This window comes from Halichoerus grypus, chromosome 4 (genome assembly GCF_964656455.1).
Source record: "Halichoerus grypus chromosome 4, mHalGry1.hap1.1, whole genome shotgun sequence".
NCBI lineage: Eukaryota > Metazoa > Chordata > Mammalia > Carnivora > Phocidae > Halichoerus > Halichoerus grypus.
In genome coordinates this window covers 70385672-70412109 of record NC_135715.1, presented here as the reverse complement: position 1 = coordinate 70412109, position 26438 = coordinate 70385672, and the positions used below count along the sequence as shown (strand labels likewise).

General features: G+C 37.3%; 2 protein-coding genes across 4 annotated transcripts in view; one reads left to right on the top strand and one right to left on the bottom strand.

Annotated features, from left to right (window-relative positions):
• HMGB1 (high mobility group box 1) overlaps positions 1-11349 on the bottom strand; it is a 125831-nt gene extending 114482 nt beyond the window's left edge. For both annotated transcript variants that reach the window (XM_036099668.2, XM_078070505.1), the window contains exon 1: positions 11143-11349. The gene's annotated coding sequence lies outside the window, so the exon portion shown is untranslated. The remainder of the gene's footprint in view (positions 1-11142) is intronic.
• Positions 11350-11834: 485 nt separating this feature from the next.
• The window catches only part of USPL1 (ubiquitin specific peptidase like 1), a 33507-nt gene continuing 18903 nt past the window's right edge, over positions 11835-26438 (top strand). The window contains exons 1-4 of one of the 2 annotated variants that reach the window (XM_036099662.2): positions 11835-12020; positions 15012-15177; positions 15701-15829; positions 22182-22824. In XM_036099662.2, coding sequence (XP_035955555.1) covers positions 15079-15177; positions 15701-15829; positions 22182-22824 — 871 coding nt within the window. In that variant the 5' untranslated portion in view covers positions 11835-12020; positions 15012-15078. The other variant, XM_078070504.1, reaches the window with a different exon arrangement.

The following is a 26438-nucleotide window of genomic DNA, read 5'->3' as shown; positions in this document are numbered from 1 at the left end:
CTATTTAGGCATCATTTCTTCTGAGAAATCTTTTAAGAATCTCTGGGCTAGGTTAGGTGCTAAGCCTTTCTTGAAATGTCAGCACTTATCTTGGCACATCTTTACAATTGTACATATTATTAAAACTCTAGACTTTGTATAATTATTATACTTCAAATTTTACTAATCATTCAATAAATATAAGATGTAAACTGGTAAATGATGCAGTAAAGAAAAATAAAGTAGGGTAAGGGGCTGCATCTCCTAGTGAAAGGGGTGTCCTTTCCAATTTGCATAAAGAGAAAAAGCTTTGAACAATGGGAATAACCTGCTTTTCAAGAGGTGTGTGTGTGTGTGTGTGTGTGTGTGTGTGTGTGTGTGTGTGTGTGTGTGTAGGGAAGGAATCTGTAGGCACTTCTTACAGATTTGTGCCTAATGAGATGGGAAGCCACTGGAATGTTTTGAGCAAAGGAATGACACGATCTTACTGATACATTTACGTGATACACTGGTTGCTAGATGGAGAATAAACTGTGGGGAGGCAAGGAAGTAGAGAGAACAGGAGGCTATTGCTATCATAAATTGGTCCTCAACTGGAGGCAATTTTGCCCCCCCAGGGGACATTTTAGCAATGTCTGGTGACATTTTTGGTTATCACAACTATGGGAGAGACAGTTGCTACTTGCATCTAGCGGGTAATGGCTAGGGATACTGCTAAGCATCCTACAATGCAAAGAACAGCCCATCCCCTCAAAGAACTCCTGGCCCCAAATGTCAATAGTGCTGAAGTTGAGAAACTCTGCTATAATGTGTCATAGAATGGTGGCTTGGATTAAGACGGTAGTGGTGAGAGTTGAAGAAGTGCTTAGTTCTAGATATATTTTAAAAGTAGAGCTGACTGTATGTGCTACAGGATTAAATGTATAGTGTGAGGGAAAAAAAGGAGTCAGAGATGATACCAAGCTTTCTCACCTGACCAATTAGATGAATGAAGTGCCTAGTACTGAGATGAGGAAGAATATGGGAGTGGTAGGTAGGGAACAGGTGCTCTGTTTTGTTTGGGGGTGAACAGAAGTGACTGATGAGACTCAGGCATTCAGTTTTAGACATATTTAGTTTGAATTTGTCTATCTACTTGGCATCAAGTGAATATACTTGGTAGGCAGATTGATATGTGAGCCTGAAGTTCTGGGGAGAAGTTGGGGCTGGAGATACAAACTTGGACGTCTTGGCATCTATATAGTACTAAAAGCTACAGGACAAGGTAAGATTAGTTAGGGAGTGAATGAAAATTGAGAAGAGATCTGAGTTCTGAGCCATTCCAATCCTTAAAGAGGAGGGGAACCAGCATGAAATACTAAAAAGGCAAAGGAGAAGACTTGAAGTAAGAGTACCAAGAGTAAGACAGAATCAACAACTGTGTTAAATGCTGCTGAGAGGGAAAAGGAAAATGAGGACTGAGAAATGACTACAAGATCTGGCAACATGGATGTCAATGCTGATGTAGAAATCAACAGTGCTGGTGGGGAGGCAGGAATGAAAGCCTGACTGGCCTGGATGCCAAAGAGTAAACAGAGGAAGGTAGAGACAACAGCCATCCAAGATGATACACTTTCTTGAGGCCTTTGTAAAGCTGAGTAAGAAAACAGAATAATATCTGGAGGAAGATTTTTTTCTCCCAACTTCTTATAGTACATGTTCAAACATACAGAAAACTACACTATGACAACACCCCGTATATCTACCAGAGATTCAATGTTTAACACTACACACATTAACAAACACACATTGTTTTTCCTATTTGTATATATGTGTACATATACATACATACACACACACCCTTCTGAATATTGAAGATAACTTCACTTCTAAACACTCTTCAGATAGATCTCCTTAAAAAAAAAAAAAGGGTAATACTCCTACATAACCGTAATAACCATTAACACATGTAGGAAAATAAAAAATACATTCACAAACATATTCTATAGCTAGGCATATTAAAATTCTCCCCAAACATGTTTTGCAGCAGTTTTTCTCAAACCAGGATTTAATCAAAGTCCATGCATTGCATTTGGTTATCACGTTTCTTTGGTGTCTCATTTTAATGAGTTTTTGAAAAGACCTATCTTACAGAATGGATCTGACTGATTCTTGGTGAAGCCACTTAACTTAGTTCTGTCTTGGAAAGGAGTTTCTGAAAGTAGTAAATATATTCATTATTCCTGGCACAATATCTTAACACTTCCCAACTTTCCTGTATCTCTTTGCACTTTCATTTTCAGAAAATTGTCAATTTATTCCAGGTGGGTTTTTGTTTGTTTTTTTCATTTAACTGCCACTTATAAGCTCTAAAGATTCAACTGAGCAACATTCAGGGTTTATATATTCCATAGTCAGAAAAAATATACTACCAGCTATCATTTACTGTAAGAATCATGGGAGATCTCATCCTAAAGCTAATCAGTACCCAAACCAAACATTTTATTAAGCACTACAAACTACATCTGGAAAATAAAAGGAATTCTCTGAAATTTCTTTCCTGACTAGCAAAACAATAACTGAGGTTGAAAGCTGCTGTCAAATATGCCTACATGACTAGAAAATACAAGAGCCAAATGAGTGCACTGGGTCTGGTGCTAGTATGCTCTATACACGCTTCTATGTAGTAAACAGCTTAAATACAGATGAAAGATTTGATTATACTTGTACTTGGGATTATATAAGTGGTCATTCATGTATAAATTCTTCAAACAATGTAATGGATGTTCTTTAAGGAACTTAAAATGCAAACTGACCCAACAATGTTTATGACTAGAATTCTAAAGAACATTTAGGCATTGTCAATTTGTCTTAAAACATCTTCTGCCACAATCTTCAAATTATCTTTTCCATAATGTTGGAAAACCTTAAAAACAGAATGTTTTTATATAAATGATTTTGTACAAATGAATTTTAACTGTTTAATTCAATATATATTTCAAATTCCTCAACTTACATTGCTATTTGTTTTGCTATCTTACAAAACCTGCATTTAGCATATTATATGAAGCATAAATTATGATAAAATGAGTTCACTTATGAGTTCATCATGAAATAAAACAGTTCACCTCACATGGTGAAATAAATGACTAAGATAAAATGGTTAATGATTTTTTCCCCCAAAGATTTTATTTTTAAGTAATCAACACTTAATGTGGGGTTCGAACTCATAACCCCAAGATTAAGAATCACATGCTCTACTGACTGAGCCAGCCAGGAACCCCAAAATGGTGAATGATTTTAAACCATTTCACTAACTTGGACTTCTTTAGTGCTTTGGCATTAGAATTTTAATCAAACCACTGATGCTTACTTAAAGTGGTGTTTTTTTTTAACTCCTTAGGGCCTATCACACTACCTTCTTGCTAACTCCTCCCTAGAGTAAGCGGGAATAACTGGTCTGATAAGTTTGAAAGAAAAAATTCTGAGGCTCAGCCACTTCCCCTTCCCTTTCCATTTGGGATTTGTCTAACTGAAGACAGCCATTTGTTCTGGGCTGTTCTCTATCACACAGTAAATATAGTGGGACAAGCTCCATTCTTATAGACAGAGAAACTTGAGGTTTATATCAACCTAATTCTGGAGTGCAATACTAGGAAGTTCATTGTTGCTGCAAACCTCAGCCACATTTCCCAAACAACTTTTTTGGTAATTAAACTTGTATATGAATCTTCATCTATGTGATTTCCGCATCTGATTTCTTAACTGGATCTATACTTCAGCAAGGAAAAAAGGTGGGGCATTACCATCACCCTCTAAACTAAGTACATAGCACTATTATGGGTATTTCCTGCCCATGTGAACTGTACAGTATATTTGGTATGTAAACTAAGACAACCTAAAGGTTAAATAGTAATGTAATAATTACCTAACAGATATATACTATAAGAAGCATATAATTATTAACAAATAAGTGAGAAATTATGATCACTAGTAAGCATCAGAAAATCTGAAGGAGAAAGGCAAAAAACAGATCCCTAGACCCCATGCCAAACCCAAAGAATCAGGAATAGGATTTTTTTTTTAAGCAATTGCATTTTTAATAAGTTCCCAATATAATGCTGATCCATATCAATTTAAGAACCAAGGTATGGTGCAATGACTCTGGAAAAAAGAGACTGCTATGAACTATCAAAGGAAAGGTTATAGCAAACAAAACTTCAAGCAAATTTTTAAAAGACATGCAGGGTTTGGATGAGATGGAAGATAATGGAGGGAAACCAACATTTGTTGAAGGCTTATTAACTGCCGGGCACGGTTCTACGTATCACCTCATTTAAGATAACTTCATTTCATACATGGGAAAACTGAGGCTCAGACAGATTAGATAATTTACCTCAGGTCACAAAACTAGTTAAATGACACAGTGGGATTAGTGGATCTTTTCATCATATGGATGAAATTGAGCCTCAGGGAAGTTAAGTATTTTGTTGGAAGAAACAATTGGAAAGTAGCAGAACTGTAATTAATAAGTGGACAAGCTGAAATCAGGTCTGTGAATCTAGAGACTGTTGCCTTCTTCTTTCTTTTTTTTATTAGGGAAAAGGGGAGAGAGAGTCTATTGCTTAGGAAAACTCAAAAGAATAGGAAAGCAATAGTAAACTTATAAAAGAAATCAAATTACACCATCAAAAAATGGTCTACATTTTAACTCGTGGTGTGGTCAAAGAACCATACATTAAAGACCACAATGGCTTAAAAATCACTTAAAAAAAAAAAAAGAAAAAATCAAGAGTTTTGTCTTGATTAGTTTTTTTTTTTTTTTAAAGATTTTATTTGACAGAGAGCTACATAGCGAGAGAGAGAACACAAGCAGGGGGAGTGGGAGAGAGAGAAGCAGGCTTCCTGCCGAGCAGGAAGCCTGATGCGGGGCTCAATCCCAGGACTCTGGGATCATGACCTGAACTGAAGGCAGCCGCTTAACGACTGAGCCACCCAGGCGCCCCTTAATTGATTAGTTTAATAACTGCTAACTGCAATCAGCAATCAGAATCCAATTATTAGATTGAACCGATGACTTAGCAACTAGTTGGAAAACACCAACCTAGTCAAAAATAGTCAAATTAATTTTAAAGTTAGTCTCAATTTAGAAGTATAATGTTTAAGGCCAGAGTAATTTTATTACTGAAATTTTTAAAGATTGCCTTATGACAATGTTTTATAAGAGTTCTTTATGATAAATATTACTATTTTAAAGACTTTCTAAAAAGTGAAGCTAAATATTTACTTACCCTATTCAACTATTTTTCTATCTTTTTTTTTTTTTTTAAAGATTTTATTTATTCATTTGACAGAGAGAGACACAGTGAGAGAGGGAACACAAGCAGGGGGAGTGGGAGAGGGCGAAGCAGGCCTCCCGCTGAACAGGGAGCCCGATGCGGGGCTCGATCCCAGGACCCTGGGATCATGACCTGAGCCGAAGGCAGACGCTTAACGACAGCCACCCAGGCGCCCCTTAATTGATTAGTTTAATAACTGTTAACTGCAATCAGCAATCAGAATCTAATTATTAGATTGAACCGATGACTTAGCAACTAGTTGGAAAACACCAACCTAGTCAAAAATAGTCAAATTAATTTTAAAGTTAGTCTCAATTTAGAAGTATAATGTTTAAGGCCAGAGTAATTTTATTTATTACGGAAATTTTTAAAGATTGCCTTATGACAATGTTTTATAAGAGTTCTTTATGATAAATATTACTATTTTAAAGACTTTCTAAAAAGTGAAGCTAAACATTTACTTATCCCTATTCACTTCAACTATTTTTGTATCTTTAAGACCAAAGTCAAAATTCAACTCTGTGAGGCTCTTCCTGTAATTAAAATTAACCATTTTTCTTCATTGTTGCTACTGAGTATTTCTTGCACATCTCTATTTAGTATTTCTTTCACTTTTCCTTTGTATAAAAACTATTTGTTTGCAAATGTTTCTACTTTTCTTTAGGAATAAGGATTATGCATTATTCACCTTTGTATTCAGCCAGCATTTAGCATAGTGCTTTGCATATTCAATAAAAGCTTGTTGACAATATTTTTCTCAGTAAGATGAGCATATAAATTACTTATACATCTCCCAAAAAAAACCGCTGAATATAAAAACATGGGGAAATATACCATTGAAAACATTCCATTTTAAGAGTAGGTTTTGTCATCCATATGAATTGGGAACCATGAAGATCGTTCATTGATCAACAAATATGTATTATGTATTAGGGAATGTCTACGTAACAGGGAACAAAACAGATGTAGTCCTTGCCCTCACAGAGCTCACAACTTAGTAGAGACAGACCACACACACACACACACACACACACACACACACACACACACACAATGAAGAAAACAAACAGCAGGTGATAATAAGGAATTAAGAGTAATGGTGGCAGGTAGAGGGCCGCTCAGATAGGGTGGGCAGCTTGACAAGAGAAACTGAGGCTGACACTTGAAGGGTAAGAGTCAAATATGCAAGGAAAAGGGGAACAGCCCCAGAATTAAGGCCCTAAAGCAGGGGTGGTGGTCATATGCCACAACGCCAGCTTCAGGGGAATACAGTTACTATAGCACATTCTCCATTCTTCTATTTATCAATTCTTTTGCAGTTGTTTCTATCACTTCTCCTTTTCTAATGGTACAGATTTTCCTGGCTAAATTAAAAAATGGCATGAACTCTGGGAAATGTCAGATTGTTTCCAAATAATCCTAATTTCCCTCCAGTCCTTATGACTGATAAATTCATCTCCAAATGACAACTGTGTCCCAATTAGGAAAGAAGAGTGTTTCTGTAGATCAGCTTTAATTTTTTGATTTGGAGTCCTCCTGATGCTAATCAACATGTTGTGTAATTACTTCAATAATACTTATAGAATGTTCTTTTCTTCAGAAAAACGCCCTGCTGCTTTCTGAACTCTAGGTTGCTCTAGAGCCTAGGCAGAGAAGGGGGACCGAAAGCACTAACCACTGGGCATTCTCAGATCTACTGCTACAGCTACATGTGAAATTATGTGAGCATGTGCTATACTGGAAAAAGCCCTACATTAGAAATTAGAGGATATAGGTTCTAGGCCCAGGTCTGCCACTTTGTCACGCAAATTCGGGTCAATTGTTTACTTTTATGTTTAGTCTTATTGGTAAAGTGGGAATACATGAAAGTTGTATCTTATATAAAGTCAACTGTATGTGCTTGGCAAAGAAGTTTAACAGAAAAATATCAATTTAAATAGTACTCAATGCATGTAAGTCCAGGAGTAAGCATGCGCTGAAAGACATAAATATGCTGTTACATCAATTAGTCTCCATTTTTATGAGCCTCATTGAAAATCTTGCTCTGCTGCAGGATTTTAGGGTTTAAAGATTTACATACTTATTTATATATACTTATATATATACATATACACTTATTTGTTCGTTTAGGACAAGGTTTCTACATATATCCACTTGCTTCATCTAGGGCTCAAATAAAGAAACAGCCATTCAGATGATGTGATTTATTTTGTATGCTGAGCTTTAGAATCATATAGGGTATTGACTCCACTCTACCACTGTACTATTCTGGCACAGAGAGCACACAAGTCAAAGTTGATGGAACCCTGGGAATACACTGTTGAGACCGTGAGCCATCAATTTTTTCTTATTGGTAACTAACATAAAAACATAAATGACATAGTTTTATCAACTATGTCACCATCCCAATAGAGCTGTGCCACTGTTTAGGGAAAAGACATTCACATATATGGAACATGAGAAATGTACAAAGTTATTCATTGTATAATGCTTTTAATAAAGACCAGGAAAAAATCTAAATGTCCAGAAGGAGAGGACTAATGAAGTGACACATCATACAATGGAATATTATGCTGCCATAAAAATGAAAAAGGAACCTTATATGACAAAGAACTTCTAAGATAAATGAAAAAAATAAGGTACATAAACTGTACATAGTACCATCTATGTAAAAAAGGGCAAAAAATAAAATATGTGTAGTATTTATTTGCTTATATACATGTAAAAGTTTTTTGGAAAAATATACAAGGAAACTGTTAGCATCGGTTGCTTCCTAGGCAAGGAACTGGGTGGCTAAGGGGCAGGAGTAGAACGAAAACTTTTCATTGCATACTTTTTTACCTTTTGAATTTTGAACCATGTGAATGTATTACCTAATCCAAAAGAAAACACAAAATTTAGATTGGCAATAAAGTAGTTTGAGATGGAATAGCATCAGGTTCTTAATGGAAAACATTTACAAAAAGTAGGCATAGTTCTGAGGATAAATATCTGCAGGTAGAATATCAGAATGGTGACTATTCCAGACTTCTGACTTTTTAGATCTATAAACCAAGGCCTTGAAAATTATGTGACTCATGTAAGGTCACACAGCAAAAGAGGATTAGAAATCACATATTCCAGTATCTACTCTATGCCTCTATGACTCTTCTTTATCATATTGTTTTCTCATTTTGTATGGGCAAAACACAAACAAGTTTAGGCTGTCATGTTCCGTCTAAAGCTTAGAGTCTAAAGTATGAAATAACCTCAAATCCTGAGGCTCCTAATTCCTTGCGTGGCCTTGATGTGGCTATACTTACAAATATGTGACTGCACGTATTACAATATGATAAATGTACTTTTTTCTATCCTATCTCAACTGAATTCACTGAGGGCAAGAACTAAAGTGTCTTAATTTTCTAAATATGCAAATGCCTAGCGCAAGTGTACTGCCAAAAATATTAATATAAGTTCACATTCCTTAACCAAAACCCAGAGTCTGGATGTGGTTTAAAAATAATAATTTCTTGGGACACGTGGGTGGCTCAGCCGGTTAAGCCTCTGCCTTCCACTCAGGTCACGATCCCAGGACCCTGGGATGGAGTCCCTGCATCAGGCTCCTTGCTCAGTGGGGAGCCTGCTTTTCCGTCTGCCTGCCACTTCCCCTGCTTGTGAGCTCTCGTTCTCTCTCTCTCGCTAACAAATAAATACATAAACCTTATAAAAAAAAGAAATAATTATAATAATTTCTTGAAATTTAAAAATGTTACAAGGTACAAAAACCATTATGTAACACCTCCCATACCAGTGGCCAAGGGCAGCACCCCATAATCAAACATAAATATTTCTTCAGCAAAACATATGGGATAAAAATTATATATAATTTCTCATTTGCTCAGGTCATATTACCAAATGAATTTTGTCTCCAATTTTAACTTTTTGGTTTGCAAAGCCTCCTGAATGTTGGAATTAAATAAGATTATATAGACTGTACTCACAAAAGTGCTGTTAAAAAATATGGTTAGTCACTTTAGCTCTCATCATTTTGATGAGATCAGAACAACCTATCATAGCAGACAGCTTTTACATCCAGGTTTGGGCTAAAGACTTGGCTTATGATTAAGAAATCCAACCTAGCAGACAGGACAAAACCCCCGACACTATGAGAAGAAAAAATAAAAAAATGAAAGAAAGAAAATCCTAATTGTACATTATATTCTTATTGTAGCTGTTCATTAATTTAATAAAAGCTCCCTTTGATTAGATTGTGTTAGTTTTTATTTATTTTTTATTATTTTTTTTCAAAGATTTTATTTATTTATTTGACAGAGAGAGACACAGTGAGAGAAGGAACACAAGCAGGGGGAGTGGGAGAGGGAGAAGCAGGCTTCCCCCCCCCCCCCCCCCCCCCGGAGCAGGGAGCCCAATGCGGGGCCCGATCCCAGGATCCTGGGATCATGACCTGAACCGAAGGCAGGCGCTTAACAACTGAGCCACCCAGGCGCCCCTAGATTGTGTTAGTTTTTAATTAGAAACAGGTAAATAAAACTTCTGTCCCACACTGCTGACAGCAAGATTGCTTTAATTCTCCTGTAAGGTAACTGCACTTTCTGGGAGCAGTGTACATAGAAAGAGTCATTCTAAATATATTGGTAAAGAAAAAGCATTTATGTATTCAATTTTTTTCAACCTGTGACCGCTACTTTAATATAAATGAAAAGAGACTTTCTAGTCAACCTCTTCTAATTGACTCTCCTATATTATCATCATTCTTTTTATCTTATAAAGTCTTCCAAACTTTTTCTACTTTTTACAAGAGAGAAAAGCTCTGGAGTCAAAACACAGCATACACTAAAATCCTCTTTTCTTTCCACAACCCAAGCCCCACATCCATTTTGTTTCTGTTACTATTACATATTTTTTTCCTGGCAAAAAATCAAATTTGCACTAAAAGACTGTAAATCAACTTTACAAACAACGTTTCATTGATATAGTTCAGTCTGGCGATGTTGATTTTTCAATCTTAAAATTTTAAGTACAATTTTAACTGAATCAATTATTTTGTTCAACTTACGAAGTTAACAATTCAGCAAGCATTTATTACAAAAAAAAATAGTGTATTCCATCCTAAAAATTGAAATAGCAATGGTGAACAAGAAAAACTCTGAGTCTGGCTATTATTTCAAGGTTGAAATACTAGGTTCTCATATTTTCATAATTTCATAATTCACTTATAAAAACTAGTTGGATCTTACAACAAATATACCAGTATATTAATAATCGAGTACAACAAAAAAGGTAAACAAAAACTAACCAGCCTGGTTTTCTGTCTGGAGAAAAACAAAACAAACTGCTTATTGGATTTCTTGGCCATATGCATTCCTAAGTACAGAAAACTAAAATCCTTTTTACTGAGGAATTTCTTGGTATATGGGACTTGTTTCCTCTATACCGCCCTATCAAAATTACCAGCATTAGTCCAGAATATAGTTATTTAGTTTGAGACCACTAAAAATACCCCACAGTCCAAAATGCCAACGGTGGTTACTCTGTAAAAAGAAATGGTCAGAAACTACATATTACTCTAGGACATAGAACCAAGCGACCAAAGGACTTCTAGAATATGCTGCCCCAAGATTCAGAATGCAATTCAGAAATAGCACACGCGGTCACGATGTCCCTTAAACCACATGACCTTCCTACGAAAGCAGAGCCTCAAACTTATCAACTACATGAGAACTCCCCCTTTCTCTTAAAACAAGGCAGGGCAGCTGAAATGAGCGCAGCAGGGACAGCTCGGCTGCTGACTAGTAAAAACGGGTCGTGGATAGCAAAGTCCCTGTGTTTTGGCTACTCCCCTTACCGTTAGAAGATCTGGGAGGGAGGAAAGGAGGAGAAACACCCCAGAATCCTGGCAGAAAAGCCCCTGGCCTCGCAGATGGGGTTTAGGGAGACAGGGAGGGGCAGCTCCGTGTGTGGTGACCCTTTGTGAACACACACTCTGTGGCTGCTCGGCTCTCACCGAGGCTTTAGGAGAGCGGACTACGGGGGCCTTGCGCGACCCACAATCGTCGTGGAGGCCGCAGCGCTGCAAAGACGCGCCGGCCGAGGGCTTCCATTGCACCCCCCGCCTCTACAGGCTAGGGAGCCCTTCCCTCGCCCAACCACCCACCCACCCAGGTCACTCTCCGCCGCGTCGACTTCCGACCCGGGCTCGCGCGGGCCAGGGCGCAACGAGGTGCGCACCAGTCTCTTTCCTCAGCGTAATCCCTCCGCTGTCGGACGCGCACTAGTTTTAATCACGCCCCACCCCCTAGCCGCCGGCGTCACCTCCGCCACTCGAGCGCTTTCCAGCAGCTTCCAGAAACGTCGCCTCCCCAAACCCAGCCACTCACAGATGCCGGGCTCGGCAGCCACCGGCCCCGCCCCTAGCCGTCGCCGCAGCTGAAACTGCGGCTGCGACAGCCGGGCGGACAGCCACGCCTCTGCAGAGGCCGTCGGAAGTGCTCCTGTTTTCGCCTTCCCCGCCACGCTGACGTCCCTTCAGGCCCCGCGCCGAACAGGAAGGGGAACTCTTTTGCCGCGGACTCGAACAGGAACCTGCTTTTCTAGCGGAGAGGCCGGTGGGGGAGGAGCAGGCCGAGGGGAACGTGGGTTGAACGTTGCGTGGTGTAGTGTGGACCCAGCCTGAAACAGGAGTTCGGAGCGACCCGGTGCGAAGAAGGGGAGTGCAGGCGGCAGGTAAGGGAGGAGAGGAAATAGTTTCCACCGGCTCCTCTAATCGGGAAGACGGACAGAGCTGGGGAAAAGGGACTGCCTGTGGGGTAGTCGGCGCACAGAAAGGTGGGCTACCCTGGGAGAGGAAAGGGGCTGGGACTGGACTCGGGTGGGAGGGTTGGTGATTGAGGTATAGAAATAGAGTTACTGATTCGTTTTGGCTCAGAGAGGTAAATGCTGAAGAGAAACCAGAGTTGTTTTTCGCTCTTCCGAAGAGCGTGGAGATGGGGAGGGTTAACGGAACCCTGCTCCTCCTCGGCTTTCCAAGGTTGGTTTTAGAAACTGAGATGTCTTGGTCCTGTGCGTCTCTGATTCTGGAGGGCTGGGTTTGGTACCAGGAAGGGCCGGGCGCCCAAAGCCGACCCCATTCCTCGGCTTTAAGTCCGCTGTGGCCTTATCTTTGACAATTTATGTGCTGAGCCCGCTTGGTCTTGGGGGGCAAACTCAAGTTTAAGGCTCTTCTCGGAGCAGCTCGTTCTCTGGGTTTCCCCCCTGTGCACACGGGACTGTGAAACAAGCTTAACTGCATATCTTTCGTCATTCCCAGGGCAACCTTTACACATTCATTGTGCTGTAACTGCGTTCATACGGGGCTAAGTAATTCACATTCGGGGACCGGGAATATCAGTGACTCACAGAAGTACTGAAAAGAGGGCGTCAGAAGAAAGGTGCTGAGGGTGAAGTGGAGTAGAGGAGGGTAAGATTGGAAAACCAGGTTGGTCTCAAGTGCAATTAGCTTTAGGTCGTAGTACTACCTTCAGGTAAGGTGTAAATAGATGATTTTAAGCTGAGCCGTGACAGACTGAGACTTGTTTTATACAAGCGTCACTTCGGCAGTGTTACAGAGAGGGGACGGGTTGGAGAGGTGGGGATTTGAGGCTTCCAAAGAACTGTCCACAGAATTTGGTGACACTTACTGCATGAAGAAGTGGGAAGTGAAAGTTGCGAGGATCACTCAAATTTTCTAGTGTGTTTGGAAAGATGAAGATACCAAAATACAGGTGAGATGCAAGAAAGAGGAGCAGGTTAGGTTGGTAGGGAGAACAGTGAAGATGATCATTGAGGGCAATTAACTTGTGAGAATCACCCCAGGGTTTTGTATAGAAGACAAAGTTAATTAATTTTGGAAGACCTGGATAGCTCACCTCTGGTATTTTTTTAAATGAATTTTCTTTTGTGGGGTTTTGCATATTTAGAATTTCTACCACCGGCCTATCTGCTTTCCCCATTGAAATGTTGGCTCCTGGGATCAGGATCAGAGCAGATTTGAAGGCTTCTTATGTTTTACTTTTATAATTGAGAGAGAGAGAACAGGCCAAAAAAGTTTTCTAGATCCCTCAGGCAGATGGAAATTTTCATCAAAAACATCTTATTCAAGGTATATAGGGTACCAGTTTTTCTTTTGAGAATACTGCAGAATAATACAAGATGTGCAGCGTATTTTCTACATAGAGTGAAGTATAAAACTAGCACCAAATGAATAGTAGTTAAAATTTACTGTCCGTTCAGGTGCTAAGCATATTACATGTATTTAATTCTTAGTACAAACCAGTGTTAAAATTTCTGAACCCAGATGTGCAGTTGTAAAGCCCATGCTTTTAGCCACTCTGGAACTATAAGCATTTTGACTCTTTCCTGTATAGTTCTCTTTTGTAAGTATATTATAAATAGAGCCAGCCAAAAATAAATTGGTGTTGTCTGTGAGGAGCTGAAGAAGTAAAAGTTAGCACCAAACTTATTTTTATCTTTTTGTCAGTGGTTCTCAGTGGGGCAGTTTTGCTTCCCAGGGGTCATTTGGCAATGTCTGGAGACTTTTTTGGTTCTCACAACCGAGGAGTGCCAGTGGCACTCACTATCTAGTAGGTAGAAGTCAGGGATGCTGCTAAACATCCTACAATGTGCAAGACAGCCCTCACAGCAAAGAATTGTCTGGCCCAAAATGTCTATAGTGCTGTAGTTCAGAAGTCCTGCCTTAGCAATATTTCTTCAGGAATTTGAGATTCACTTATACTTTTCTTAGAAGCATTTTTATTTTTGAAATTATTCCTTGTCTTAAAAGATGTGTAAAGTTTATACATCTGGAACAGAATAGCATAACTGGTTTTTAAAGTGAAGCTGTAAGCCACGGTTTCCCAGGAGGTGGTTGTTATAGAAATTCTTAGATTTGGGAAAGATTTTTGCTTGAAATTATTTTACAACACCCCATAAGTGGTGATTTACTCTGCTTTAAGGTCTTTTGTATCTGGTTTCCCTATATTTTAAATCCATACCTAAACTACTTTTAGTAATTTTTCCTTATACTGAGCTCCAGTCTTATAATTTTGACTTTACTGAATGTGATTCTATTCCATGGGATTACACTCAAAACAAACTTGTTACATGTGTAATTTGTACTATTATAGTGTTTATATTTTTGTTTGGTACAGTTCATTTATTACAAAATAGCATATTGTTGGAAATTTAAAAAAAAAATAGCATTATTCTCTTGATGACCTTGGTGGTTGAAAGCAGTAGAAATGTATGGGGTTCTTTTGTCCCTGTCGAGCAATGGCACAATAGATCTGGGGTCTTTAAAATACATTCTTAGTATAATGCTGACATACTTGTTTCAGATTATGCATAGACCCTAAAAACTTGGGTTTTTAAACTCTGGTCAATATAATTTGTTATTTAAATAATAGTTTATCTCTCTTACAAGTTCTAATAAATTTGCTTACAAATGAGTCTGAAACTTGGTCCTCTTGCCAATCTGCCCTCTTCCAGCAAATTTGCTAGGTTTACAAGTAAATATAGGTAATTTGTTTTCGCTTCAAGATTACAATTTTAGAATATGTTTATCTTGGGACATGTAGTTTCAAAATATACTTGATGTATATAATCTTATGAGATAGCATAGCTCTTTTTCAAAGTAAACAGGATTTTTATTTAATTGTCTATTGACTTTTTTTTTTCCAGGGTTCATTGAAAAATCCTTAGTGATATTGACATGTTTCAAGTGACATAAATTAGCCAATGACTCGGAATGATGGATTCCCCGAAGATTGGAAATGGTTTGCCAGTGATTGGACCAGGGACTGATATAGGGATATCTTCACTCCACATGGTGGGGTATTTGGGAAAAGTTAGTGAACTTATTTTTTGCCTCAGTGCAAAGTTGGTTTTTTTCCTCCTTTTTATGAGACTTAAATTTGGTTTTAATTTACCAATTAACTTCTAAAAATTTATATCTTCCACGGAAATCTTACAGCAATGGCGAAAGATTATTTTAATGTATTTACCTCTCTGTGTTTTATTGATATGTGAAAGTAGAAATAAAACATAGACCTTGTGGTTTATTATTCTCAGAAAATGTGGAACATACATTTTCCCTGGTAGTTGACATTACTTTTTTTCTTGCAAATAAAACTGATGCTATTTTTAACACTTAAAACTTAGTATTTAAAACTGTAATACATTCTTTTTGGAATAATAGCTATATTTAAAGTGTATATGCATTTCTTTTATTTGCCATGTTTAAAATATCTAGCCAGGACACTTCCAGGTGAAAATTGTATTTTTTTTCTGGGTTACTTTTCCATTTAACTTTTTGTAATTTGATACAGTCTGGAATGTCTATATTTTAATTTACTTTATTTCTTTTTTAGAATTATGATTCAGCTAAAGTCCCGTCAGATGGGTATTGCCCTGCTTGTAGAGAGAAGGGAAAGTTAAAAGCCTTAAAGACTTACCGAATTAGTTTTCAAGAATCTATCTTTTTGTGTGAGGATCTGCAGGTAAAGTATGAATCTTAGATAGTATTAAGGTTTTAGCTTTTTGCTTTTTTCTTCAGTGTTTAAATTTGTACTCGTTTTATATTTTTTAGACTGTACATTTTTAATACATAATCAGAGTTTCTAGATCTGCCTAGTATACAGTTTTAAATATTTTCTGTTATTTTTCCCGAGTTAGTGCATGAAGATACTTGTTTTTATTATCATTAGACTTGTGAGGGGAGAAAATACATTTCAAGATGGGTTTTTTTTAACCTTATGGGGGTCCTTGTTAGTTGTTGGAATATAGTAGTTATCCTTTCATCTCTTTGATTTATAAACTTTGGAACTTATTGGAAAAGTTATTAATCTCTAAATATTATATACTTAAGGATCTAAATATCCAGTGTATCCAGTGGTAGAACCTTTTTTTTTTTTTTTTTAAAGATTTTAGTTACTTATTTGAGAGTGAGAGAGAACACGCGTGCAAGAGAGTGGGGTAAGAGGGAGAACTAGACTCCCTGCTGATTAGGGAGCCCTACTCAGGACTCATATCTCAGGACCCCAAGATCATGACTTGACCTGAAGTCACTTAACCAACTGAGCCATCCACACATCCCCAGTGGTACAACTTTTACATAGGAGCTGATTAAATTCCATAATACTCCACATTTTATTGTACTTGACAATTTATGAAACTCTCATATACATGTTTAGTTCTCTAAACTTTGCAAGGTAGTTATTTCCATTATGAATAAGAAATCAGAGAGGGTTTAGGAACATAAGATCTTCATAAAGTTGCAGAACTGTAATTGGGATATAGTCTTCTAATTTCAGATATGTTTTATTCCAAGTAAACTAGCAGTTCATCAGAATCACCTGGAGTACTTTTAAAAAATTTCTGAGTATCATCCCCGGATGCGATTTCAGTAGAATTGACCCAGAATTATATAATTTTTTAACTCTTAAGGATGAGTCTCATGATCATCCAAGTTTGCAAAATACTAAACTAAATCACACTGTTGGTGATAGATACTTTGGCTGAGTGTAACTTGAAGAAAATCTCTGGCATTCCTACAAATAGAAATAAATTTCTTTTTGCATTTATTCAATAATTTTTTTTTTTTTTTTTAGTGTCACGATGTTGGCAGTGTCCCAAAGGCTAGGATACAATGAATAAAGCAAAAAATATCTAACCCTCAAGAAGGTGGTTATGGGGGCGCCCAGGTGGCTCAGTTGGTTAAGCATCTGCCTTCGGCTTAGGTCATGATCCCAGGGTCCTGGGATGGAGCCCCAGCTCTGGCCCTCTGCTCTGCAGGGAGCCTGCGTCTCCCTTTCCCTCTTCCTGCCACTCCCCCTGCTTGTGCATGCGCTTCTCTCTCTCTCTCTCTCTCTCTCTCTCTCTCTGTCTCTCGGCCAAATAAACAAATAGTCTTTTTTTTCTTTTTTTTTTTAAAGGTGGGTATGTTCTAGATGGGGAAAAAATATCAATAAGTAAGTTATAGTTTTTGTGTGTGAGGTAATGAAAGGTGCTGTGGGGAAAAATAAAGCCCGGGGACCCAGAGTGGTGAAGGGAATTCTTCATTGAGAAAGTGACATTTGAGCAAAAACCTGAAAGAGATGAAGAACAAGCCATATGGCTATCAGATGGACAAGCATTCCAGGCACAGAGAGTAGCAGATACAAGGCCCTGAGAGACTAGAGGTTGCCTGTGCAAATTTGTTCTACTGCAAGGAAACTAGAAGAGCTGGATCTGAGTAAGTAAAGCAGAGTAATAGAAGATGGGTAAGAAAAATAATGGGGAGGAGGCTGGACCAAGTAGTGCCTTAGAGGCCATTGTAAAGTCTTCGGCTTTTACTGTGACTGAAATGAAGAGCCATACCAGGGAGTGACATAATCTGATTTACATGTTAAAAAGATCACTGTGGCTCCTGTGTTGAAAGTATATGTAATGGGCAAGACCTGAAGCGGGGACACTAGTTGAAAGACAATTAGAGTGTTCCATGGGGAGCAAATAGTGGCTAAGGTGATGAGACATGGTTGGATTATCTATATATTTTGAAAGTAGAGCCAAAAAGGATTTGCTGAAAGATTGGGATACACAGTAGGAGAGAGAGGAATCAAGGATGATTCCCAGATTTTTGGCTTGCATAATTGGAAGAGTGGAGTTGCCGGTTAACTAAGACGAGAAAGACATTGGGCAGAGGAAGATTTTGGGTGAGTGATAAAAAATTGGAGAGGAAGAAGTGAGAAATACAGATGTGAGGTGGTACCTGGAGGAGGACGTTTTTAAGTTGGGAAAAATAACAGCATGTTTGTATGCTGGTTATATCCAGTGGAGAGGGAAAAATAGGAGAAAGTGTCACAGAATTGCTCGAGAGCTATCCCTGGAGCAGACAGTGGGCTCTATCGAACAGTGAGAAGGCTTGATGTTAGGAGGTTTGACAGCTTATCCTAACAGCAGACCATATAGAGAGTTTACTCATTAACTACCTCAGAACACAGTTGTAGAGTGGTGAATATGGGAAAGAGAAATCTTTCTAGAAAAAAACTACTTTTTTCTCCTCTTCAGACAATGTATTTCAGTAGAGTTCTTTAACCATGGACTGCCATAATAAAGAAGTCCCTGTCCTCAGGACATTAGGTTATAGCTATTAAAGTTAGAGGTTTTATTTGCATTTTTAGATTTGAAGCATTTTTTTTTAAGTGATGAGGAAAAATATAACCAAGAATTTTAAGCATATACTTTGCAGATGTGAAAAAAGAACTTTAAAGTAATTATTGATCTAATTTTTAGGAAGTGTTCTATTCAGTAAGGGCCCAGTGTATTTTATGAAGTAGATTGGTTTACACCAGGAGTTAGCAAACTCTTTATATGACACCCACTGGCTAAGAACGATAGTTAGGTTTTTAAATGATTAGGCAAAAATGAAAAGAATACTATTTTGTAATATATGAAAATTATATGAATTTCAAATTTCAGTGTCCATAAGAAAAATTTTATTGGAATGTAGCCATACTCAATCATTTTTGCATTGTCTATGGCTGTTTTTGTATTATAATGGCAGATTTAAGTAGTTATAAAAGAGACCTTGACTAGCTCAAAAAGCCTAAAATATTTATCTGGCCTTTTTCAGGTAAAGTTTGCTGATCCCTGGTCTATAAGACCTTTGAATCAATTTGTTAATTTGTTAATTTTTTTTTATTGTAAAATTTGAACTCCACTGAACATTGTGCTTTCACTTGCCAAATTGCAAAGAACCACATGGGAAACCCCTCTTAATCAGCAGTTTCTTGATTTCAAAAAAGAAGTAAGATTCAAACTCTGCTTCCAAATTAATAAATTGAAACTCAAGTTTTTTCAAAGTGTAGGGAGTTTTATCTTTTTTTTTTGAGTATTCCATTAGTCTTTTATTGGAACATTTATTTAGTTTTTTTGAAAAAACATGAAATTTATAAGGCTCTTAAGTCTTTTTTTTTTTTTTTAAAGATTTTATTTATTTGACAGAGAGAGACACAGCGAGAGAGGGATCACAAGCAGGGGGAGTGGGAGAGGGAGAAGCAGGCCCCCCGCAGAGCAGGGAGCCCGATGCAGGGCTCGATCCCAGTACCCTGGGATCATGACCTGAGCCGAAGGCAGACGCTTAACGACTGAGCCACCCAGGCGCCCCAATAAGGCTCTTAAGTCTTAAGATGTCAGAGAAAACACTCATTTTCTTGGTTTTCTTCATTTGTAAAATGAATGTAAATTATTTTTTTTGTAAATGTTTTTATAGTTTGTTTTTGGCATACCTTATACTTTTCCAAATATAAGGTAATGTGCAATGTTTTCCTTTTTCTGTTTTATAGGAAAACGGGAATGTATTTAAGCTGCTCAAAAAATCAGTGAAAGAGGCAGCATTAGATTTTTTCAGCCTTAGATTTTAAATGCTCTTGCATGGTTGGGCTAGATGGAAAAATTAATACTCTATGTATTATCGTTTTATGACTTTCCTTTTTTTGAAGACAGGTTAAAAAACTTCTAGTTACAAAAATGGCATATGTTCATTATAAATACAAAGTAGATACTAAAGTCGAGGTATAAAGAGATAAAAATCTGAAAACAATTTATAAAAGAGAAAAAATGGGGCAAGGACAAATTATATTTTAAATTGGCCCTTTGACTGGAGCACAAATTATAGATAGACAAGTCAGATGAGACATTTGCAAATAATGTAGGGGGAAATCATCTAGGCCACGAAATTTTGCAGCTCCAGGGCCCTTTATTGTTTATTGTTTTTAATTAAGTAGGGGTGCTGGTAGGATGTGACACCATGATCTTGACTCTGTTTGAGATCAATAAAGATTTTTTTAATTTTTTTTGTTTTTAAAAAATTTTTTAATTATTAAAAAAACCCGTGAAATTTACCATCTTAATCATTTTTAAGTGTACGGTTCAGGAGTGTTAGGTATATTCACATTATTATGCAACAGATCTCTTGAACTTTCTCGTCTTGAAAAACTCAAATTCTGTACCCACTGAATAACAGCTCCCCTTTTCCCCTCCACCCGTGCTTTGGAAACCACCATTCTACTTTTGGTCTCTATGAATTTGTCTCCTCTGGGTACCTCATATAAGCGGAATCATACCGTATTTGTCCTTTTGTGACTAACTTATTTTACTTAGCATAATGTCTTCAATATTTATACATGTTGTAGTCTGTGAACAGATTTCCTTACTTTTTAAGGCTGAATAATATTTCATTGTATGTATACCACATTTTCTTCATCCATCTGTGTATTCATGGATATGTGGGTTGCTTTCACCTCTAGGCTGTTGTGAATAATGCTGTAATGAATACGGGTATGCAGATACCTCTTTGAGGTCTTTCATTTTTTTGCTTTCATTTTTTTTTGGATATATACTGGTCTATGACTATGAATACAAAATTATTGTTGTTTTAAAGTGTTCTCTATTTTCTGACAAATGGTAGGATTTAGGAAATAATCTCAAGGTATAATGTTGAGAGTCAGGTTGTTAGTTGATGGTGAGTGCATTACTAGTTGGTAACAGAAGAATCCAGAACTTATCCTATTAAACTAAAGAATTTCGTAAGTACAGTATTATGAGTATAGTGTTCATTTGTATAGAAGAAACTGTACTTAAAAAGAGGATTTAGTGCATTTCAGTATCTGTTGCTCACAACCTAGTGACTAAAACAACTTAATGGCTTGACTTAGCATTACTCATGATTCTGTGGGTTGCCCAGGTGGTTCTTACACTTCACCTGCTGTTGTCTAGGAAACCTAAAATGTCCACATAGCTGGCAGTTGGTGCTAGCTGCCAACTGGGAACTCAGCTCGGGCAGTCAGCCACGATCTCAGTTCTTTTCCATGAGGGTCTCTCCATGAGGCTAATTGGGCTCCTCACAGTATAATGGATGGGACTTCTTTAAGAAGGAGTGTTCCAGAAGGAAGGCTCCAAAAGGAGTAGCTCAATGAGCCCATGCTTATCGGGCTTCCACATGCATCATGCTTGTGAACATCCCATCAAAGCTGGTCACATGGCTTAGCCCAGAGTGGTACAGCAGAGGCCTGACTCTGCCAGGACGTGAATAGCAGGAGGGGTAGTTCTTTAGTTCAGTAGAGGCCACCAAGGTAGCAGTTACCAGGCTTGTGTAGAAGAAGGCATTATTTTAAATGAGGACACATAGTCTATTAGATTTCTTGAATTTGTCTTTTAAAATATCTTCCTAGGTTTCAGACTTGGGGAAAATTGGTTATTTTGGTGATTTGTCTACACTTTTGATATTTGGCTGAAATTATGTTAATATGTAATAAGATTTGATGAAGTTGTTAAAATTCGGCCAATTTGACTCTTAGATCCAATAAGGATGTAAAATTGATAACGCTGATATGCTCTCAGATTAATATTGTTTTGAAATTAAGAAACACAGAAATTACTAATGCAGTTTTTTTATTTGAAAATACTTCCCCCCAAAAATGAAAATACTTTTCCAGTTTTTAATGTTATGCGGTGTACCTGTCCCAAAAAGAATTACACACATCATAGCATGTTTCTTTAAATTGTTGAAATTTGTTAATTCACTAAACATTAGGTTTTTTATTAAAAGTATGTATGTTTTCCTTCTTAGCTTCCTCTAGTGTGGATCAGATTAAAACCTTGATTGTTCAAATTAACTAGGGAAAACTATGCTTTGGGGGGCCAAAATTTTTATTTAATAGTTGTTTATTCCTAGTTCCTTTAAATTTAGATTCGTACAATTGTATTGATGCTAAAATTTTATACGTATTTTTCATGACATAGAAATTTTATTATAAAACTTGAGCTTATTTGAATTTTTTGTAGTTTTTATCATTTTCTTTTTCTTTCTAGTGCATCTATCCTTTGGGCTCTAAATCACTTAATAACTTAATTTCTCCTGATTTGGAAGATTGTCACACTACAAATAAGCCTCAAAAAAGAAAGTTCTTGGAAACCAACTATAAAGATTCACCTCTTTTAGCAAATGCCAAAAAGACTAAAAATCATATTGTTACTGATGGTGGACAAGTTTTGAACAGCAAACATAATGGAGAAGCATATGATGAAACCTCATCTCACTTACCTGATTTACCACACAGTGGTCCACAGAATCCAGTTAGGACAGCTGATTTCTTGGAACAGAATGAGATTTTGGAGGCTGATCCTGACATGGCTGCTGAAGAATATCCTACTACAGTTGATGTTTCTGGAACTGGAGGGATTTCTCCTCAAAATGAAGGATGCACGTCTGAACTGGAAATGCCATTGGAGAGCAAATGTACATCGCTTTGCCAGTCTTTATGTGTCCAATGGACAAACGCTAATTCTCTCTGTTGGTTAGATTGTATTCTGTCAGCATTGGTGCACTTGGAAGAGTTAAAAAACACTGTGACTGACCTGTGCTCTAATGAGGACTCTGTGTTCTGGCAGTTGTTTATGAAGTATAATCAAGCCAATAAGCTCCTGCACACCAATCAGTTGGATGGAATTAAAGGTTGGTAATAATAATTTATTTCTCTTTTACTTTTAAAGAAGTTAATGTTCAGGGATGCCTGGGTGGCTCAGTCAGTTAAGCATCTGCCATCAGCTCAGGTCATGATCCCAGGGTCCTAGGATCGAGCCCTCCATTGGGCTTCTTGCTCAGCAGGGAGCCTGCTTCTCCCTCTGACTGCCACTCCCCCTGCTTGTGCCCTCTCTCTCTCTCTCTCTCTCTCTGACAAATAAAATCTTAAGAAAAAAAGTTAATGTTCAGTTTTGTCTCATAACATGGAAAAGATACAGCTACAAATCACTCATTATTCCACAATTTCCCAAAAATCTTTATTCACAATGAGGGATATGTATTATTTTTTTCTTATAAAATAGGATACCTATGAACCTACCTCCCAACCCAAAAGAATTAAAATATTTCCAGTAACTTAATCTACTTATGTGTTCCTCCCATCCCACTCTCCATCTCCCCTGCAAAAGTAATTAACCTGAAATGTGTTTTATTGTTTCTTTTTTGAAATAGTTTGTTTTGCATATGTATTGCTAAACAATATATTGCCTACTTTAGTTTGTTTTGAACATAATAAAAAGGATATTGTACAGTAGTCTTCTGGGACCTTTTTTCTTTCTTTCCTTTTTTTTTTTTTTTCAAGATTTATTTGAGAGAGAGAGTATAAGCAGGAGCAGCAGCAAAGGGAGAGGGAGAAGCAGGCTCCCTGTGGGACTTGATCCCAGGACGCTGAAGGCAGCTGCTTAACTGACTGAGCCACCCAGGTGCCCCTTTGTATTTTCTTTTTATAAAGATTTATCTGTGAAGCTGCTTGTATTGGTGGTTCATTATTTTTCATTGCTATAGATGTCCATTGTGTAAATATATCAGTATATTTATTCATTTACCTGTCATTGAGTTGTTTTTTGCCATTATAAATAGTGCTGCTGTGACTATTCTTGGGCTCAAATAGAGTTTCTCTTGGGTATACCATAGGAATGGGATCAAATCATAGACTCTGGGGCACCTGGGTGGTTCAGTTGGTTAATCTTTTCCAAGATTAGAAAGTCATTCACCTATATTTTCACTGAAAAGTCAACTTGATTTCAGCTCAGGTTATGGTCTCAGGGTCATGGGATCAAAGCTCTGTGTTGGGGTCCATGCTCTGCGCAGAGTCTGCTTGAGATTTTCTCTCTCCCTCTTCCCCCTCTTATGTGTGCATGGCTCTCTCTCTCTCTCAAATAAATAAAATCTTAAATCATAGGCTCTAAGTTCAGATTTACAAGATAATGGCAAATTGTTTTCCAAACTGGTTGTACCAATCAATACTCCCATTAGCATTGTGTAAGAGAGCCCTGATCCATATATTCTCCCTTGGTCATTTTCACACTTGGAGAATTTTGCTATTTGAATGATGTAAAATGGTTTATGGTCTTGATTTGCCTTTCCCAAATTTTATTTTATTTAAGTTTTTATTTTAATTCAGTTAACACAGTTATATTAGTTTCAGGTGTATACAGTACAGTGATGCAGCAGTTCCATACATCACCTAGTACTCCTCACAAGTGCACTCCCTAGTTCCCTCACCTATTTAACCCATCCGCCACTCACCTCTCTGCCTTTCTCAAATTTTAAAGAGGTTGGACAGCTCTTCAAGTGTAAAATTGATCATATGTTTCCTCTTTTGTGAAATGTCTGTGTCTTACTGTTATTTGCTCTATTGCCATGTACTTGTTTGAATTTCTGTATGTCTTTGTTGCTATCTTTATGTCAGATATGTGTTGCTAAATCTCCCAGTTTGTATCTTGTGTATTTACTTTTTTAAAGATATCTTTTGATGCGCAGAAATTGTTAATCTTTCCTCTTGTAGCTAGTAATACTTCTGACATTTAAAAGGAATCTTTCCAAGATTAGAAAGTCATTCACCTATATTTTCACTGAAAAGTCAAAGTTTTGTTGTTGACAATGAATTTTAATTCAGCTGAAGTTAATTTTTGTGTGTGATAGTCATCCCCTTTTTCCCCTATTGCCTAACCAGTTTTTCCTAGCTCCTAGCTCCACATTTTTCTCAACTGATCTGCCAGGCCACCTTTGTTATATAGCCTTCCATATATGTGGGCAGCTGTTCCTTAACTCTCAGTTTTTGTTTTCTTGGTTACTTTATCTGTCCCAGTGTCAGTACCACACTATTTTAATTACCAGGGTTATTTAGGTATTGCTGTCTGGGAGTATAAGAATCCTCACCTTTATTCAACTTGTCTTTGGTCATGCAATCTTTTATATAAATCTTATATATTTTTCCCCATTGTTGACCATTCAGGCTGCTTATTATTATTTGCAATTATGAATAAACACCATGACATAGAATCCATATATCCTTTGAATCCATCCATTGCCGATTATATCCTAGAAGGGATATTAAAATTTGAATATAAAGAGTCTTTCTGAATGGCTTTCCAAAAGGGTTATATAAACATGTAATTCCATTTTCATATGTAAAAGAAAGCATCCCAGAGTACTCAGATCACCTTTGAGTATAAACATTTTAAAAGTTACAATTTTGTTAGATGAGAAATAATTGTTTCAACTTGAGTTTCTTCAAGATTGAATTTTTTGCAAGTTTTAAAATTCAGTTTTGTTTTTTTTTGTTTTTTTTAAGATATTATTTATTTGACAGGGAGAGACAGCAAGAGAGGGAACAAGCAGGGGGAGTGGGAGAGGGAGAAGCAGGCTTCCTGCCGAGCAGGGAGCCTGATGCAGGGCTCGATCCCAGGACCCTGGGACCATGACCTGAGCCGAAGGCAGACACAACGACTGAGCCACCCAGGCGCCCCTAAAATTCAGTTTTGTTTTGTTTTTTGTTTTTCTTAAAGATTTTATTTATTTGACAGAGAGAGACACAATGAGAGAGGGAACACAAGCAGGGGGAGTGGGAGAGGGAGAAGCAGGCCCCCCGCCGAGCAGGGAGCCCGATGCGGGGCTCGATCCCAGGACCCTGGGATCACGACCCGAGCTGAAGGCAGACACCCAACGACTGAGCCACCCAGGCGCCCCTAAAATTCAGTTTTTTTATAAGTATTTTTGTTTTGCCTTTCCTTCTCTGTATTCCTGTTCTATATAATTATGGGAACCCAATACTGAGTTAGGTGACAGTTCAATTGATTATTACAGAAGAGTATATTTCTTGTTCAAATTTTGACTTGAATGTTGAATTAATTTTAATTATATTAATTTTTTAATAAAGCATAGCCACTTTATTTTTTGTGGGTTTTTTTTTTTTTTTGAGCCATAATTAACATACAGTGTTATATTAGTTTTGGGTGTACAATGAAATGATTCAGCAGTTCTATACGTTACTAAGTAAGTGTACTCTTAATTCTCTTTATTTCACCCATACTATATATTCAATCATATTAATTTTTTACAGAATAATTACAGTTTTTATAATATGGTTATAATTGCATTTAAGTTGACTTTGAATTTTAAGTTTTCTCTTTTTTTTTGGCATGGTCAAATAAAAATTCTGGCTAATGCTTACTTCATATTATAGGAGAATCCAGATATTTTTCTAGTAAAACATATCAACAGCATGATCAGGCTATATGAATTATAAGAGATTTTGGTGAAAT